The sequence below is a fragment of the Eumetopias jubatus genome, unplaced genomic scaffold, assembly GCF_037043125.1.
Source record: "Eumetopias jubatus isolate StellerSeaLion01/CBP00866 unplaced genomic scaffold, mEumJub1_p1.0 scaffold_4, whole genome shotgun sequence".
Lineage (NCBI taxonomy): Eukaryota > Metazoa > Chordata > Mammalia > Carnivora > Otariidae > Eumetopias > Eumetopias jubatus.
The window spans coordinates 99,503,504-99,521,789 of NW_028274810.1; the positions used below are offsets into that span (position 1 = coordinate 99,503,504).

General features: G+C 46.2%; 2 protein-coding genes across 4 annotated transcripts in view; one reads left to right on the plus strand and one right to left on the minus strand.

Moving 5' to 3' along the window:
- PEX14 (peroxisomal biogenesis factor 14) overlaps positions 1 to 5,630 on the minus strand; it is a 143,575-nt gene extending 137,945 nt beyond the window's left edge. Inside the window, exon 1 of one of the 3 annotated variants that reach the window (XM_028108469.2) lies at positions 5,552 to 5,630. In XM_028108469.2, coding sequence (XP_027964270.1) covers positions 5,552 to 5,587 — 36 coding nt within the window. In that variant the 5' untranslated portion in view covers positions 5,588 to 5,630. Of the gene's footprint in view, positions 1 to 5,209; positions 5,342 to 5,551 lie in introns of those variants that run through there. The other 2 variants (XM_088022614.1, XM_028108470.2) reach the window with 2 other exon arrangements.
- A 1,525-nt stretch (positions 5,631 to 7,155) lies between these two features.
- Positions 7,156 to 14,875, plus strand: DFFA (DNA fragmentation factor subunit alpha). The gene is made up of 6 exons (XM_028108156.2): positions 7,156 to 7,361; positions 9,100 to 9,261; positions 10,525 to 10,667; positions 12,794 to 12,983; positions 13,188 to 13,339; positions 14,090 to 14,875. Exons 1-6 carry the CDS (start codon positions 7,238 to 7,240, stop codon positions 14,300 to 14,302), a joined length of 984 nt encoding a protein of 327 aa, XP_027963957.1. The 5' UTR covers positions 7,156 to 7,237; the 3' UTR covers positions 14,303 to 14,875.
- The last annotated feature ends 3,411 nt before the right edge of the window (positions 14,876 to 18,286 follow it).

The following is an 18,286-nucleotide window of genomic DNA, read 5'->3' on the forward strand; positions in this document are numbered from 1 at the left end:
ACCAAAAAAAATGAAAACATATCTCTTCACAATACATGAGTATTTATAGTAGCCCCAAACTAGAACCAATCATGTGGGGAACAGACTCTAAGGTGACTCCCAGGATCCCCACCTCCTAGTATTCATGCCTTGTGTGGTCCCATTGAGTGTCACTTGCTTCTGACCAACAGGACATGGTAAATATGACAGGATGAATGTAATTACATGTATATGGTTACATTATGTAAGACTGTAATGTCTATTTTGCTAAGGGACTCTCTTCCTTACTAGCTTTGAGGAAACCAAGTGACCATGTTAGGAAGACCTCTGTGGCAAAAAAAAATGAGGGTAGCCTCTGGCTGACTGCCAATAACAAACTGAGGTACTCATTCTGCAGGCCATAAGGAACTAAATGCTGCCAACAGCCACATGAGCTAGGAAGCAGATCCTTCCCCAGTCAAGACCCAGATGAGATCACAGCCCCAGCAGACACCTTGATTTCTTGCCTTGTCAGACTCAGCTAAACTGTGTCCTTACAGAAACTGAAACAAAAAATGTGTGCTCTTTTTGGTAATTTGTGTAAATGTGTTGTAATACTGTTATGCCGCAATAGATAATCAACAGAATCCAAATGTCCATAAATTGGTGAACAGATCAACAAATTGTGGTATATCTATACAAGAGAATATTACACACTAAGAGAAAGCAATGAATTACTGATACAACAATGTAAGTTTCACAAACATTACTCTGAGCAAAAGAAGTGAGACACAAAAGAATACATACATTATGAATTCATTCATATGTAATTCTAGGGAAGACGAATATAACCAACAGCAACAGAAAGCAGTTCAGATTTCCTGAGGCCAAAGGCTAGGATTTACTGAGGCATAAGGGAACACTGAGGAAAACTGAAATTGTTTTGATCTTGGTTGTGGTGGTGGTTACACAGGTATGTACATTTGTCAAAACTCATTAAATTGACCACAACACACCTATTAGAATTCCACAGTAAAGTTTTTGGCCATAAGGACTTTGTCGCTCAATAAGCTATTAAATTAATCTATGGATTTTAAGTTAGGATAGGGGCAACCTTTAGGGGGTTGGACAGTGACAGGAGGGACACCAGGGGGGCTTCTGAGGTCCTGGTAATGTTTGATTTCTTAATACAAGTACTGGTTACACAAGTATGTTCACTCTGTGAAAATTCACCAGGCTGGACACATAATTTGTGTGCTTTCTGGGTATATGTTAAACTTCAGTTAAAAAAAAGAAAAGAAAAAGAAAAAAATTTAAAGACTAGGGGATCATTCTGGATTAAAGCACACTAAAGAGAAAAATCAATGCAATCCCTATTTTTTTTTTTTTTTATTTGACAGAGAGAGACACAGCAGAAGAGGGAACACAAGCAGGGGGAGTGGGAGAGGGAGAAGCAGGCTTCCCGTCGAGCAGGGAGCCCAATGCGGGGCTCGATCCCAGGACGCTGGGATCATGACCTGAGCCAAAGGCAGACGCTTAATGACTGAGCCACCCAGGTGCCCCTGCAATCCCTATTTCTTGAATGGATTTGGATTTTTCTTAATTGGGAGAATATGAATGTGGACTGTATTATTAAATAGTATTTTATCAATACTGAATTTCTTGTATGATAATGGTATTACGGTTATATAAGAGAATAACCTCACTCTTAGGACACTCTTAAAGGAAAACCCTGAACGCTGGTGTTTATCTTAGCTGTCCTAGGATGAAACACCGTGATGTCTGTAACTCACTCTCAAATCTTTAAAAAAATACATGTAAAGAGACAGAAATAAAGCAAATTCAGCAAAATGTAAACAGTGTATCTTGATGTTTTTATAAGAGTTTTACAAGAGTTCTCTGTATTATTTTTTCAACATTTCTAGAGGTTGGAAAATTTTCAAAATAGAAAAAAGTTGAGGGGGGAAATATCTCGTTTGAACTACTGTTATTCAAGAGTTCACAGACTTCCAAAGCTGCCCATAGATTCTTGGAGAAGGAAACGAACACTCATTGAACACTGCGCAGCAGAGGCTCTTTACGTCCACGATTTCAGTCAACCCTCAGAACAACCCTGGGGTAATTATTATTTTACAAAGGGGAAAACAGGGTCAGAGAGGTGGAGTGACACGTCCAATAGCAAGTGAGTGCTGGAGTTCAAGGTCTGTCAGGATACAAGGCCACACTCTTCTAGTCCTTAATGTCTTCGCTGTGTTCTTTTCCCTTCCCTGCTTCTGCGTTTTCTCAACCCCCAATGTACTATATCCAGGGAATCTCAACAGATTTGAAATCTCTGTTCCGTAATATAGTCAATATTGAATAAGCACTAAATAATCAGACTGAACCACACTTTTGCTCTTCATTGAAGATAACTGGTGGAGAAGTACAGAAATAGGGATAACAGCTCCCATTCCTATGGGCCATACCATGTCCAGACTACAAGGGCCTCTCCTAAGAGATCAACCACGCAAACAAGGGTAACATGGGGAAAACAGAACAAGGAGAGGAAGCAATGCATGTGATTTCTAACTCCAACAGACCATCTTGAAGAAAAACTAAAAAGAACACCATGATGAATAAAGCAAGTATGTCACTGACATCTAAAAGTCACAAAGGACAGCTAAGATAAACACCAGCATTCAGGGTTTTCCTTTAAATTGGAAGGAAATTACTCGAGAACAAATAAAAGAACAACTTTAGTGGGCTGGTAGTCAATATGTGAAAAATCATACCCCCCAAAAAAACATTATAATAAGGCCTGAAGAAAGATTTCTCGTTTGTGAGTGGAAATCCAGAATTTAATGAATGCAATAATAACAGATAACACACTATGTCAGGCACTGTTCTAAAATTAAGTTAATTTAAGGGCGCCTGGGTGGCTCAGATGGTTAAGCGTCTGCCTTCGGCTCAGGTCATGATCCCAGGGTCCTGGGATCGAGCCCCACATCGGGCTCCCTGCTCAGCGGGGGGTCTGCTTCTCCCCCTGCTCATGTTCCCTCTCTCTCTCTGTGTCTCGAATGAATAAATGAAAATTAATTAATTAATTAATTAAAATTAAGTTAATTTAGGAGTGCCTAGGTGGTTCAATTGGTTAAGTGTTCGACTGACTCTTGGTTTGGGCTCAGGTCATGATCTCAGGGTCGTGGAATCAAGCCCCCATCAGGCTCCACGCTCAGCAGGGAGTCTGCTTGAGACTCTTTCTCCCTCTCCCTCTGCCCCTCCCCTGATTGCACACACGCATGCACTCTCTCTTTTCAAATAAATAAATCTTTAAAATAAATAGAGTAAAATAAGTTAATTTATTTATCCTCAGAGAAATCCTACAAGATAGGCAATAGTATCATTCCTATTGTGCAGATGGAGAAACTAAAGCCAAAGAAGTCAAGTACCTTGTCCAAGATCACACAGCTCCAAGTAGTGGGGCTAGGATTCTAAACCAATAGGGAGGGCTTTGGAGCCCATACCACTGTTCTACATTGCCTCTCAAAGGAAGAAAGGGTTGGCTATCACCCTGTATCTTTCAAAATGAGAGACTGAGGCCACAAGGCCAACCCACAGACCTTCTATGAAACAAATACTAACTCAGCCCCGAAGGCAAAATGAGTTCATTCTTACAGACCAGGTTTGCGGGGAATTATCCAAATAGTTCTTTCAATTCCACTCTGCTTTGACTAGAGAAATGGGAAGCCAAGTAGATCAGGATTTGAAAATAAAATGACAAGCAACTGCTGAAGAGAGATGGTTCACTTAATAAGTGTGCATTTGCAGCTTATTGTTAAGACAGTGACAGAATTTGGCATGAAGAGCTCAAATTTTCCCAAAACTGCCAGCGTATTCTGACGCAATCCCAACTCTACCAGCTTTGGAAAGGAGGGCAAAAGAGAAGCAGAGCTGAAAACCAAACAAGTGCGGGCCAAACCCCCTCAAAGGACCTTAGATCCCTTCCACATGTACCGAGAGGACAATTTCCAGAACCAAGGGAATCCTTGGGCACTACAATGGCTCCAAGTGGCAAGCTTTTTAGTAACCTTCACAGCACTGACAAATTAAAAGTCCTAGAAGAATCAGGGATGGAAGGTACCTTTAATCCCAGGCTGTGGGCATTCCTAACATACAACAGTTCAGAAAAGTCCAGATTCTGAGGAGCCTCAGCATTTCCGCAAGCTAAGTGGGCTAAGGCAAGAAAGGAGGGCCCTGCCTCTGAGACACTCGCACAGTCCAGAATTTCTGACAGTGAGAAGGCCAGAATCAGTCCTAATTATTTCCCCTATTTTACAATCCAGATATCTTTCTGAATCACTCACTCTGCTAACAGAAGCTGGTCTGGGGAACACACAGCTCCTCTAAGTGCTATTCCTGTAACAGACTTATCATGAAGAATAAAACAGTAAGAAACTTGAAGTGGTGTTCTTCTGCCAAGGAAGGAAGTGAAATACCAGTAGGCTGTGAAGTCTACAGGTGTTTCAAGGAGGTGAGAGATGAATGATGGAAGTCCAGACTGGAACCATTTTCTTCTTCCTCTCACTAATCCTAACTAAATTTAAGCATGTGTGGCTAACTAGTGGAGCCACACACATCTGGGTTTAAATCCCGACCCAATCAGATACATGATTTAGGGCATGTCACAGACCTTTAGCATCCACTTCTGTGAAATGGCAGTTAATAACTGCCTGATTTTCATAAAGGTCGTAATGAGCACTAAAGGAGATAGTTAACGTTAATTTGTCCCCAGCATGACAGCACACCCTCAGTAAATACAAGGTACCGCTTACCCCATCCACCTCACTCCAGCCCACCCCGCCTTTGAACTTCAAATCCTTTCATGGGCCTTATCATCTACTGCTTCCTGACAGCAGACGTACAGGCAAGACCACTGGTCCTCAAGGTCCCCTTAACGGAGCGGGATTTCGCTGAAAAGCTAGAGCGGAGTCCTCTGGCCGAGAAAACCAAACTCTGGGGAGCAAGGATGGATCCTCAACCAAAAGCCTGGTGGCGTCTGTTGTTTACAAGTGAGACCCCTTCCTACCAACGCACCGAGAGGATCCGAGTACATTTCCGACCCTCCAACTTGGCAGAGAAAGCACAAAGGTGACGAAGAGGCTGGCGATGGGGCCACTTCAGCGAGGCTGAGGCTGTGGGAGAGTGGGAACCCTGACAGATTCAGGGCCCTCCTGGGAGGGGACAACTGAAAACGATCGAGCCTCTCACCCACCTCTCCTCAAGCAGGGGCCCTTACAGCTCAGGGCTGAAGGCTTCTCAAGCGTCCTGCCACCGTCCCGGCCAAGCGCAAGTGGGGCCCGAGGGGCCCTGAGGCTGGAAGTGGGGGCCCACGGGCGCACCGGAGCCCCGGCTCGGCAATGTGGTCTAAGAGGGGTCACCGGGGGAGGGGCCGGGCGGCGAGGACCTGAGGAGGGGCGGGGCCCAGGAGGGGGCAAGAGGTCTGGGCCACCGGCTGCGGAGGCTCAGGGACCCCGCCCGGCTTCCAGCCGCACGCCGAGCGCCCCCTCCAGCCAGGGTCCCCGCCACTACGGCGGAGCAGTCCCACTCCCCTTACCTGGCTCGGTTGCTCTGCCTGCTCCGAGGACGCCATCTTTCTGAGGCCTAACTAATCTATCGCCGCCGGGCGAGGCGTCTCCCAAGCGCCCTCGCTCTCGCTCACCAGCCCAGACCAAAGTAGCCGGAACGGAGCCGGTCGATGGCGGGCACGCAGGGAGCGGAGCGAACACCCACGTCTGGGTCACCTCGCACTGTTGCCAATTAGGTCTCCGCTGGCCAGGAAGATCCTAAGTCCGTCCTTTTTGCATTTTTAGATGTGTATTATTCTCACTGAATTAAATCTCTGCCCATCCCCAAGGGGCCTTGGGCACAGGCAGGGACTCGCTAAGTCTTTAATAAATGGGAAGAAACTTGGAAATTAATTAATTAATGGTTCGGTTCAGTACCATTTGTTGAGTACCTACTACTTGCCAGGCACTTTGGTAGTCGCCAGAAATAAAAAGATCCAAGACTCACCTCCTGCACACACAATTACAGCATCTTGGAGATAGGAGTCTGAAACTGCAAAACTCCGGTTTGCAGATCTATTAGGAGGACACTGAACGGGGCTTTTTGGAGAGGCTTCCACGTTCTTACTTTATAGTAGTTGAGTTGTTAGATTTTAAGCTAAGTATAAAATTACACGAAATGATTGCATGTATTAGAACTACCAGTTTGTATTGCAGTTGGGTTTTGATTGATTATGTATGGAGTATTCAAAAGGGTTGCCTCAAGTAACAATTCCCCCTACCAAACACTGTTTTAAATGCCTACCCTTTTCTTACGAGATAATATCTTATTTTCTTATAAAAAAAAATACGAAAGAGACTGTATGAATATGGGCTATTTCTCTTTACATAATATGCCCTCACCTTTTAAGCGAGGAACCATTTTGATTTTTTTATTATTATTTTAATGTTAACTCTTTTCAGAGGGGGTAGGTAGCAGTATTAGAACGAAGATGAATTTATTGCCAAGCAGCATCTGGACAATCTCAAACAGTGATGTGGTTCGCATTTTCCCTTTCCCCTCTAATTTCTTTGAGACCTTAATGTTTAATCTAGTTATGTAAGCATTTTGTTCCGGGATCCCAACCCAATTTGCACAACTAAAGCAGGGAATCGAACTGGTGGAAATGTGCGAGTATCTTATGCTTCTCTGTTACATTTTCAGCAGGACTGAAAACTACACTCATCAATTTTTAAAATTGACTTCCTTCAGATTATCCTGAGGGTTGGGACATCTTACAGATCTTTTCAGTCTGGACAGGGAAAACAAATTAATACAGTACAATGACAGACTGTTTCATCTAAGTATTAATATTATGCATCTATATATGTAAACAAGAGTGCTCTGAAAACCCAAGGTAGTATATATGCGTGTCTTTCATAATGCAAAACAAATCCCTATTGACCTCATTTTGAGCCCGCTACTGAAACTCCTAAATACAAAGTAGAAAAACACTCCCCGGGGCCGTATTGAGCAACATAACGAAGTCGGCTTCGAACCCAGAGACTACAGCTCCCCGCATGCCCCCGGAGCCATACGTGATTAGCCGCAACCAGAACTACATCTCCCAGCGTGCCTTGGTCCCACGCGTGATTTGCCACAAAGAGAACTACACCTCCCGGCACGCCACAGGTGGGGGGAAGGTGCCGCGCTGAGCCTCCCTGATTTCCCGGAGTCAGGTCCCACCCTGAAGAGGATGGAAGTGGTCGGGGAGGCCGAGACTGAGACGCGGGCCCTGAAGCCGTGTCTGCTGCGCCGCAACCACAGCCGCGAGCAGCACGGCGTGGCGGCCTCCTGCCTCGAGGAGCTGAGGAGCAAGGGTGGGCGCGGGACGCGGGCGGAGGCTGTGGGGGCCCGGGCCGGGGCTGCGGAGAGCCGGGCCGGGTGAGGATGTCTGGCAGGGGCAAGGCGGGGTCAGCAGGAGCGACTTGGGACGGAAATAACCGACGTGGGCATAGCGATTATCTCGTGTGAGACTCGTAATGGTGGGAAGGTAGACGGGAATCAATACGCAAATTAAGACCGACTCGACTTAGGTGCCTCGCCTAAAATAACTGACCTTGGACCAGACCCAGCCGCCCGGGCTCCGTACGGTGATACCGGCGTCCCCGGCTGAGCTCCCGGCCGGGTTGGGAGCGCCTTTTCACCGTCAGTTCTCGCAGGCACTTGTGCGGCGAAGAGAGAGCCGACCATTCTGGAATTCCAGACAAGGAGCAGGTGCTGTGAGTGACCGGGGTTCTGAATCCCGGCCCCACACTTACTAGCTGCTTGACCTTGTACTTAAGCAGCCCGCGACCCTCAGTTTTCTCATCGGCAAAATGGGTATAATATTTCCAGCCCTGCTTTACAGGATTGTTGGAACTCTCAAAGCAGATGATATATTTACAGACTTACAAGTATTATGAGCCGGTAGCAATAAATTGTTTATCCACGGAAGTTCTACTGGCTAAAGGTGTGAGCGGAGCGGTCCCGGAAATGTAGTCAAAGGGGGTGTCAGGGTTCAGTGGGCTTCCTCTCAGAGTCACCAAGACCCAAAAATTACCAGACAGAAATCTTTCAGAGACCCAGGAGCAGCCAAAACATTATAAATGCTTTAGTGAGATCGTTTTTGCCATATCAACCTTCACATATTTTTCCTTGGCATTAGGGTACTTGAATTTTAGTTCCCCTTTGTGCATCGGCTGGGTGCACTTGGCACAGAAGCTTGTGTGTTTATGTTCTCTGGAGCTCAGCCTTTGGAAGGCTTGCTGTTCTATTTGGGTGCTGGATAACATTGCCCAACCATATACCTAGTCTTGTGGCTACTTTGCTGCTCACTCTCATCCCATTTGCATTTTAGACTTTGTCATCACTAAATGGGATGGTACAGATCTGCCCTGGACAAACCTTTTTGCCCTTTGACAATAAAGATGAGAAGCTACTGATACAAACTTCTGCTTCTCTTGTGCCTTCCTATAGGTTAGAAAGGCTGCAGAGAACGATGCTTCAAAGAACACAACACATTTCCTTTTTCCTGTTCTATTCTTTTCTTTTCTTGCTTTTCTTTCTTTCTTTCAACATTTGACACAGGAGAATTTATAAGATGACCACTGAGTAAATGAATGAAAGACTGCTCGTTCACAAGGAATCAAATCAGACTTTGGTTTGTTTTTCATCCAAGTAAAGATGGGCGGGCCTTCTAATGTGGAGGTAGAGCAGCCGGAGGAAACTTTTTCAGGAGTCAGGCGGTGGGTTTAAATCTCAGCTCTGACACTTACTGTGTGACTTTGGACAAGTTACTTAGCCTCCCTGAGCCTTGGGTTTGACATCTGTAAAATGGGAATAACAATCGTAGATACCTTATAGGATTTTTAGGGGAATACTGTATACAAAAAGTACTTAGTACCAGGCATGTGGGAAATGGTAATATTAGTGCTAATAGTTAATAGTTGTTATTGTAGTTACTGTTAACTACCAGGAGTTCTGCTATGCTCTGGGAGCACATATTTAGTGAGCACAGGGACAGATGTAATTTCCTTATGGATACTTGTCAATCGCCAAATATTTTATTCCTCTCAGCCTGTGACATTCTGGCCATTGATAAGTCCCTGGCACCAGTCACCCTGGTCCTGGCAGAGGATGGCACCATTGTGGATGATGACGATTACTTCCTGTGCCTACCTTCCAATACTAAGTTTGTAGCGTTGGCCAATAATGAGAAGTGGGCATACAGCAATTCAGGTAAGAAACTCTGGCCACATATAAAGTCATCTATGCAATACAGCATCCACCATGATTCATTTTACTGCACAGGTACTGGTTGCCATTTGTCTCGTTCAGCATCTATGCAGCCAACATTTACTGAGCACCTTCTGCATGCCAAGGCGTGATGCTGAGTCTTGGGGTAAAGAATGAGACGCGGGCCCAGTTCTCAAATAACTCACAGACCAACAGTAACTAAAATGCAGTACGACAGAGAGATCAGTGCCACAGGCAGAGTCAAGCTGCCTGGTTTCACTCCAGACTATTTTTTACTAGCCATGTGACCTTAGGCAAGTTACCTAACTTCTTAGCACCTTACTGAGGTAATAATTATAGTACCTTTCTCTCTTAGGGTGTTGTAGGGCTGATCGAACATAATATATATCAAACCAGGGTTTCTTGACAATACTACTGACATTTCGTGCTGGAGAATTCTTTGTTGTGGGGGCTGTCCTGTCTGTTGCAGGATATTTAGCAGCAACCTCAGCCTTTGCCCACTAGATGCCAGTAGTATCTCTTTACCCCCGTTGTGACAACCAAAAATGCCTTCAGGCATTGTCAAATGTCTTCTAAGGGGAGGCAAAATCACTCCCAGTTGAGAACCACTGATAAAAAGCATTTAGATCTTGCCTGACACACAGAAAGGGCTTAGTAAATGTTACCCCATCATCATTACTGGAGATACAAAGGGAACTAATATTGATGAGCAAGGACCAAAGGCTAAAAAAGTGTCCCCATTGAAGACAGTCCCCATGCCACTAAATTGAGGAAGTCACCCTTCAGCAGTGGCTCTGCCAGCCACCTTTGTGCTCCAAAGTACGGGGACAGCAAACAGTGGCAACAGCTCCTCCAGTCAAGGATAAGACTAATCCCCAAGCACAGGAGAAGTGCTGGTGACAGTGAATGTTTTTGTATACAGAAATGGAACACAGAGACACAACAACTCACCTAAAGGGAAGTGTGGTAGGATCCTGGGTGTGCATGACCATGCATCAGGTTTAAAGTGGCTTCTTTCCGTAAGAAGGATACAGAGCAGTTCCACACAGAAATAAATCCAGGGTGGAAGAGAAGGGAAAATGTAGGTCCTAGATGAGGATTGGCTTTCCCATGAATCCCTGAGGAAAGGCTCTTCCTTCACCACTGAAATTATCCTAAATGGCCAGTCCGAGGCCTGTGTGTTGGAGGAGGAGGTGAACACAGCACCTCAGGTTACCTGTGACTGGCTGCTTCTCCCCATGTCAGATGGAGGCACGGCTTGGATTTCCCAAGAGTCCTTTGATGTGGATGAAACAGACAGTGGGTCAGGGCTGAAGTGGAAGAATGTGGCCAGGCAGCTGAAAGAAGATCTATCCAGCATCATCCTCCTGTCCGAAGAAGACCTCCAGGTAAGTCCCCTCCACAACTCATAGCCACGCTCCTCTGGCCTCTGCCACCCCCAGCCCCTTAGTTTCCATGTGTCTTCCCACAATAATTTCATTATGGCTTAATTTTCAAGCAATGCTTTGGTGACAACCAAGATTCTTTCATTTTCTAATTCTCGCACCTAGAGTAGAAAATACAGATGCCCAGGGGCGCCTGGGGGATGCAGTCGGTTAAGCATCCAACTCTTGATTTTGGCTCCGGTCATGATCTCGGGGTGGTGAGATCGAGCCCCACATCAGGCTCTGTATTCGGCACGGAGTCTGCTTGAGAGTCTCTCTCTCCCTGCTCCTCCCCCTGCACTCTTGTTCTCTCAAAATAAATAAATAAAATCTTTAAAAAAAGAAAAGAAAATACAGATGCCCAGGCCTCACCTAGACCTATTTAGGCTCACTGGGGCGGCGGGGATGGGGGGCGTGGGGGGTTGTTAAGGAGGTAGTGCCAAAGAATGGGCACTACATCAGGAGGAGCCGAATTAAATCCCAGCTCCATCGATATGACTTTGAGCCAATCAGATGTAGCCAGTTTGCCTACATTTCCTGTCCCGTAAAATTGGGATAAAAATAGTACGTGTTAATTCCAAAAAATATTTCTTGAGCCCCTGCCCTGTGCCTGGCAGGGTTCTGTCCACGGGGCATGGTGGTGAACAAGCCAGACACAATTCTGATGGAGGGGAGCATCTTAGATGGGTAGCAGGTGGGGCAGTGTGCCGAGAGTGGTACGGCTAGTAGTCTAGATTGGGAGGTCAAGGGAGGCCCCTTCAAGGAGGTAGCTTTTTAGTAATTTTTTAAACTTATATATTTGGATAAATAATATGAATACATTCACATGGCTCAAAATCTGAGAGGTCTATAAAGATATCCTGGTAGCCAAAAAGTGAAACCAACCCAAACGTCCATGAACTGATGAATGGGTAGATAAAACGTGGTCCATCCACACAATGGAATATTACTCGGCCCTGAAAGGGAATGAAGCATTAACACATGCTGTGACATAGATAAGCCTTCAAAATATCGTGCTAAGTGAGAGAAGCCAGACATGAAAGGCCACGGATTTTTTTTGTTGCGTTTATATGAAGTGGCCAGAATAGGCAAATCCATAGAGATAGAAGACAGGTGAGTGGCTGCCTAGGGCTGGGGTTGGGGGGACTTTGAGAAGAAATAGGGAGTAACTGCTAATAGGCACAGTTCTTTTCGGGGTGGTGAAAATGTTCTAAACTGGATCGTGGCGATGACTGCACAACTCTGCGAATGAACTGAACCCACCTAGGTGTACACATCATATGGGTGAATCGTGTGGTGTGTGAATTACATCTCAAGCTTTTGGGCGGCGGGGAGAAGATATACATAAAAATCTGACTCCTACTCCTAGCCACCAGGTTTCTCTTCCCAGAGATAACCAATCTCTCAAATTCCCATTCTAAATTTTATATACCAGGAAATACAAATATATTTTCTCCTCCCCTATATTACACAAGTGGAAGCATATCTACTCTTTTTTAAAGAAATATTTGCCTGGGTGGCTCAGTTGGTCAAGCCTCTTGACTCCTGATTTTGGCTCAGGTCGTGATCTCAGGATCGTGAGATCACACTCTGCTACAGGCTCCATGCTCACAGGGAGGCTGCTGGAGATTCTCTGTCCCTCCCTCTCTGCCCCCCGACCACCACTCATGTGCCCACGTGTGCTCTCTCTCTAAAATAAATAAATCTTTTATAAAAAAAAAAATACTTGGAGAGTAGTCTAGATGAGTATATAAAAGACACTTGTTCTTTTTTACCACTGCATAATATTCCCTTTTGTGCGTATACTGTGACTTATTTAAGGAGTCGCCCCCCCATTGGTGGATCTGTGGGTTGACATCAGTCCTGCTGGTCCAGACAGTGCAACAAAAAACTTAGATCAGTGTCATCTCACACACATGCTTGTCCATAGAATAAATTCCCAGAAGTGTAGTTGGCAAACATGGGCAGGTTCCCTAGAGGAGGCAAGGACACGGATTGCTGAAGGGAGGAGGGAGCCTGCCATGGACGGGTCGGGGCCACTTTGTTTTGAAAGATTTTTAGGTTTGTTAAAGTCTGTATTTGCTTGTTAGGTGCTTATTGACGTTCCATGTTCAGACCTGGCTCAGGAACTATGCCAAAGTTGCGTCACGGTGCAGGGGCTCCAGAACACCCTCCAGCAGGTACTTGACCAGAGGGAGGAAGCCCGACAGTCCAAGCAGCTCTTGGAGCTTTACCTCCAGGCTTTGGAGAAGGAGGGCAGCATCTTGTCAAAGCAGCAAGGTAGGACTCACTGGCCAGGGGAGTCACCCTGAGGGCCGAGGGCCTGGAGAGCCTTTCCTGGGGAAAGAACCATGGTTTATAATGGGATCAAACAAGGGGGGAGCCGCAGCTGCTGGCGTCTTGAGACCACGTGCTTCCGTCCTGCCTGACGGAGGGCTGTGTGTGCGGCAGTGGGGCCATCTCCGTCTCACGTCTGCTTTGCAGAGGCCAGCGCTGGCTTCAGTGACAAGATGGATGCAGTGGACGCGGGGAGTAACCGCGAGAGCGCCTCCGAAATCACCCTTACCAGCCAGGTCCTTACTGCGCTGAAGGAGAAGCCGGCCCCAGAGCTGAGTCTGTCTAGTCGGGATTTGGAGGTGGGCAAGACCCAGGGACCCTGAGCTGCACGAGCCACTCCCCCCCAGGGGTGCAGTGTTTGCCTGCAGAGGCATGTCCGAGAATGCTTTTCACCTCTGCAGACCCTGACTCACAGCTGCCCACTTGCGTGTTACATGCAAAACATCTCATTTAATCTATATCAAAACGGCTTGACAAAACGGGGTACACCCCCTCAGATCGTCAAACATTATTCTCTGGGGCACAGCAGGTTATGGAACGAGCAAAACCTGACAGGGAGGCAAGGCAGGGCTCAAGCTTCTGGTTCTATCAGCCCTTGAGGAAGACCCGTAGTCAGTGAGGCACATACATGATCATGGTGAAAGGCACGCCTGAGCGGGTCCTCCCGTGCTGGCTCCATGGCCAGGGAACCAGAAGCCTGATGCCGAATCCATCAGAGTGGGCGCTGCTTCTCATTCTTCATCCTTGTCGCTGTCCAAAGCACCTCCCCAGTGTCAACTGGGAGGGAGGAAACCTGTTGACTTGGGCTGGGCTACATTTCCTGTAAGTGGAGGACTTGGCTTTCCAGAGATCCTTTCCTGGCAGTATTGGAGGGTAAGGAAAGGCCCGTGGCCGCTGAATGCGAAATAACTCTGGCATTTCAGCGCCAGGACATAACATAAGCTGGTACTGCCTGGTCCTGCTCCCCCAAAGAAACTCCCAGGAGCCTGAGAGCAGCAGGTGAGGAGAGCAGAGGTCGTGGTTCTCAGTGGTTCTTATTCTTGCCGCAGTTGGTCACCAAGGAAGACCCCAAAGCGCTCGCTGTTGCCTTGAGCTGGGGCCTAAAGAAGACAGAAACGCTGCAGCAGGCCTGTCACCAGGAGCTCAGCCTGCGTCTCCAGCAGGTGCAGAGCCTGCGTTCTCTCCGGAGCGTGTCAGCAAGGAAGAGCTCACTGTCCGGAGAACCGCGGGAGCCCAAGCGAGCCAAACAAGAGCCCACATAGCCGCCGCTGGAAAGCCTGCGACCTTGTTCTTATTCGCAGTAAATACCGTCAGCCTAATTCCCCAAGCTGTGGCCTTCCTACTGGCCTCCCTGCCTTACAGCGTGTTCTCCTGGAACAGGCTGGAAGACCAGCCTCCTGTCCCTTCCAGAAGAGCCCTGCCACCTGTTCTGAATGACAAGGCTGCATCAACAGTACCTCCCATCTTCTGATGACACCTTCTTAGGTTCTCCGTTTGAAAGAAATTGTCAAGGACAGTGAAAAGAAATTGTCGCATTTCAGACTCACTGTCCTCGTTCTGAAGCCAGAACTGCAGAATTTTAAACACAAGTGATGGTTGAGAAGGTGACAGAACAGAGTTGATGTATAGCCACAAACTTATGTCTCAAGTTAATGAGTTTTTTGGTTTGTGTAAAGGCGCATATTAAGTTTGCAGACCACAGGGACATATGGAGAGTGTAATTCGCCATTTCTAATTGTGAAATTATATCTGTTACCACTGTGAGACTGTTTCCAGTTTTCTAATATGTTTTATCAGTAGGGGGATGAAAGGTCATTAAATTGATCTCCATGTGATATGACTGTGAGTCTCTCTGGGCGCAAAGCAGAGCCTTCTGGTTTATATACTTCCTGTTTCTGTACAAACTTGGTCTTTGGGTTTTGTACTCTTATTTGGAACAGATTTTCATCCAGATGAATGTCCAGCCTGACATTCAAAAGCCACGCAGGATTGCAGGATATGGGCCGATTCTTCATTATGCAGAATCGTCCGGTACGTGGCCGGAAGAACTGGCATCCCCCGCATCCCCCTACCCGCTCAATGACAATAGCGGTCTGCAGGCCCCGAGACAACTGAAAACATCCCCACACACTTTCAGAATGCCCCTGGAGGGGCACTAATGCCAGTTGGGGATTTTTCTAGCAGGTTGCAGTCTGCTCTGGGCTAGCACTTACCATCCTGGAGCATCACAAAACTGAGTGAGCTGGCCAGGGTGTGGCTTGTCATCTCACACACATGAGTGAAGCTGTGCTCCGCGAGGTGCAGAGATTTGCCCCACGTCACAAGGCTGATTGGAGGGCCAGGATCCTGGTTCTAATTCCGGTGCTCTTCCCACTTATTTTTTTGAAGACTTTTTTATTTATTAGAGAGAGAGAGAGAGAGAGAGAGCAGGTGCACAAGCAGGGGAGAGGGGCAGAGGGAGACGCAGACTCCCTGCCAGTCAGGGAGCCCAGTGTGGGGCTCAGTCCCAGGACCCCGGGATCATGACCTGAGCCGAAGGCAGACGCTTAATTGACTGAGCCGCCCGGGTGCCCAGTGATCTTCACACTTACGTGTGTTTTCTCTTAGGTCCACACATTCTTCCTTCTACATCCAGATCACTGGTTTTGTTACACCAACATAATAAGTTAGAGTCAACTCAAACTGGAAAAGACCTCCTGTGTCTGCAACATAATTGCCAATAGATTTCTGACTGCAGGCACAGTGCTGGTGGTATAAGAGAAGCAAATAGCCCGGTGAACACTGTACAGTTAGCCCAGTGGTAAAGGAAGCCTGGATTCCAGAAACAGAATGGTACCTCTACTCACCAGTTCTATCAACATCTCCATCTTTGCCCTACTGAATTAAAAATACTGGCTCGAATTATGTCTGTCAGATACACAGGAGAGCTTTAGTTGCCTGGCCTGGGTGTTGGTGTTGGTATGCTCTACTAGAAACCGATCTACCAAACATCTTGTCTGCATAGAATAATGGAGGAAGTACTGTGGGCTTGGAGGGAGCCAAGCCCATGGATGAAAGTGATGAAAGGGTTAAATGAAGTAGTGTCTGAGGAGGAGGCCAGGATCTAGCCCAGGCAGGAGAGCCATTTCCCTTATCTCCCCGGGCCGGGGGAAGAGCAGAGACAGAGCTGTATGAGGCCCCTGTCTATGGGTCTACGAGGCAAAGATGTTAGTGTGCAAACTTGGGCCCAAAATGCGTAACACGTGGGGCTGCAAACACATTATGTTGCCCCTGGTGCCATTTACCTTCCCCGCGCCCCTGTGCCTCCAGGCCTTCCAGAATAGAAACGGAGCAGCACGGCAATATGTCTAAAACTAGGAGAGAGTGAGCAGGGCAGCCTGTTCTTAACGGTAGCAGAAAAGAATGTCAGAGGAAGCAGCTGGGACTAATGAACTCTGCATTAGCCATATTCCATTCTTTCAACTCAAGTCAAATGTCGGTCCCCATTAGGCAATTGGCTTTGACAGAAGCTGTGCTAATTACCACTTACCAACCTTTAATTTCTGGGGAAAAGCAAAAGGAAAAAAAACTAATGGGTTTTTCATTTTCCAGAGAGAAAGGGATAAAATAATAGTAGTCTGGGAAAAGAAAACCTGCATTAATTACAAAAATGATTAATGTGACTTTACTAACCAGATCGTTTAGCTGTTTTATTTCTTACCATCCACTCAATTTTTTCTTTTATTCTTTTATTTATTTATTTATTTATTTATTTGTTGGCCTTCAGGGTTTTTTCTCCATTCTATTTTAATTGTAGCGTTTTGCCTTAATTATCTTGCTGTGTCTCGTATTACTTGAAGTGTTTAAGGACTTTGTAAGTGATGTGTTCTGAACACCCAGCCACTGCCTGAGTCCTCTGACAGTGGGGTCCTCCGTCCCGCTGGAAGGCCTCCAACGAGGGGGATAGACTCGTTCCCAGGAAATGCTTTGAATTTTCAGATTGCAGAACCTCAAAGTTCACTGTTTGCTCAAACTACATCAGAACACACTTTGCAGGGGCGCCCGGCTGGCTCCTTTGGTATAGAACATGGGACTCTGGATCTCAGGGTTGTGAGTTCAACCCGTGCTGGGTGTAGGGATTACTTGAAAATGAAATCTTTTTAAAAAAGAACACACTTGGCAATTACAAGAAAGTGAACCACCAGGTTAATGCATAGATACTGGATTTTCCTCAATATTTCCCAATACCATGTTCTAAGAACTATCACCAAAAATCTAGCTTTTCCCCCAGTTTATAATTATTTTAATAAGACAAGCACATGTACTTTTTATCACTTAACTATAAGTGGAAGAGATAAATTAGCGTTACTTTTATTAGGGTTATGACAAGCTAGAAATAGTGGGTAGCCCAGCTGCCCTTTGCCTTTTCCTTTCTCATCTAGAAACCAAAAATTTCCTTCTTTTTAATACCTACCTGACTTTTCCTCTTCTGATTTGTTCAAAACGGAACCTAGGGGCTCCTGGCTGTCTCAGTTGGAAGAGCATGTGACTCTTGATCTCAAGAGTTAGAGCCCCACATTGGCTGTAGAGATTATTTAAATAAAGTTTTAAAAAATGGAATCCGTAGCTCTACTAAAGAAGCTGCTACTAAGATGTGGGTGATCCCTTCAGCAGGTGCTGTTAAATCAAGGTCTTTAAGTGTCTCCCATGAGCCCACCGCTCTGAGTTTCCTAAAGCCTAGAATGGTTTGCCAACAGTCCTGAAATATGAATACCATGAAGGATTTCTGTCGAATGTTTATGTCACACTCAATTCTTCCCCAGCGGTTAAGGATCCATTCTGGTGCCAAATATTAGAAATAAATGCAAGAGGGGCGCTTGGGTGGCTCCGTCAGTTGAACGTCTGACTCTTGATTTCAGCTCAAGTCATGAACTCAGGGTTGTGAGATCGAGCCCTGCCTCGGGCTCTGCATACTGCGTAGAGTCTGCTTGAGATTCTCTCTCTCCCTCTCTGCCCCTCCCCCTGCTCGTGTGTGCTTCTCTCTCTAATAAATTAATAAATCTTTAAAAAGAGAAATGCACAAGAAAGAATTACAAGTTGTCCAGGTGCCGATGACCACATCTACACACTTGTCTATATTGAACTACAGAAAGGTTAACTTTGAGAAAAGTCTACCCAAAACCTGATGGTAGAAAATTACCCTAATATATCCATTTCACCCTAATGTATTCATCATGAGCATATTAATCTAGTCTACCCTGCAATTG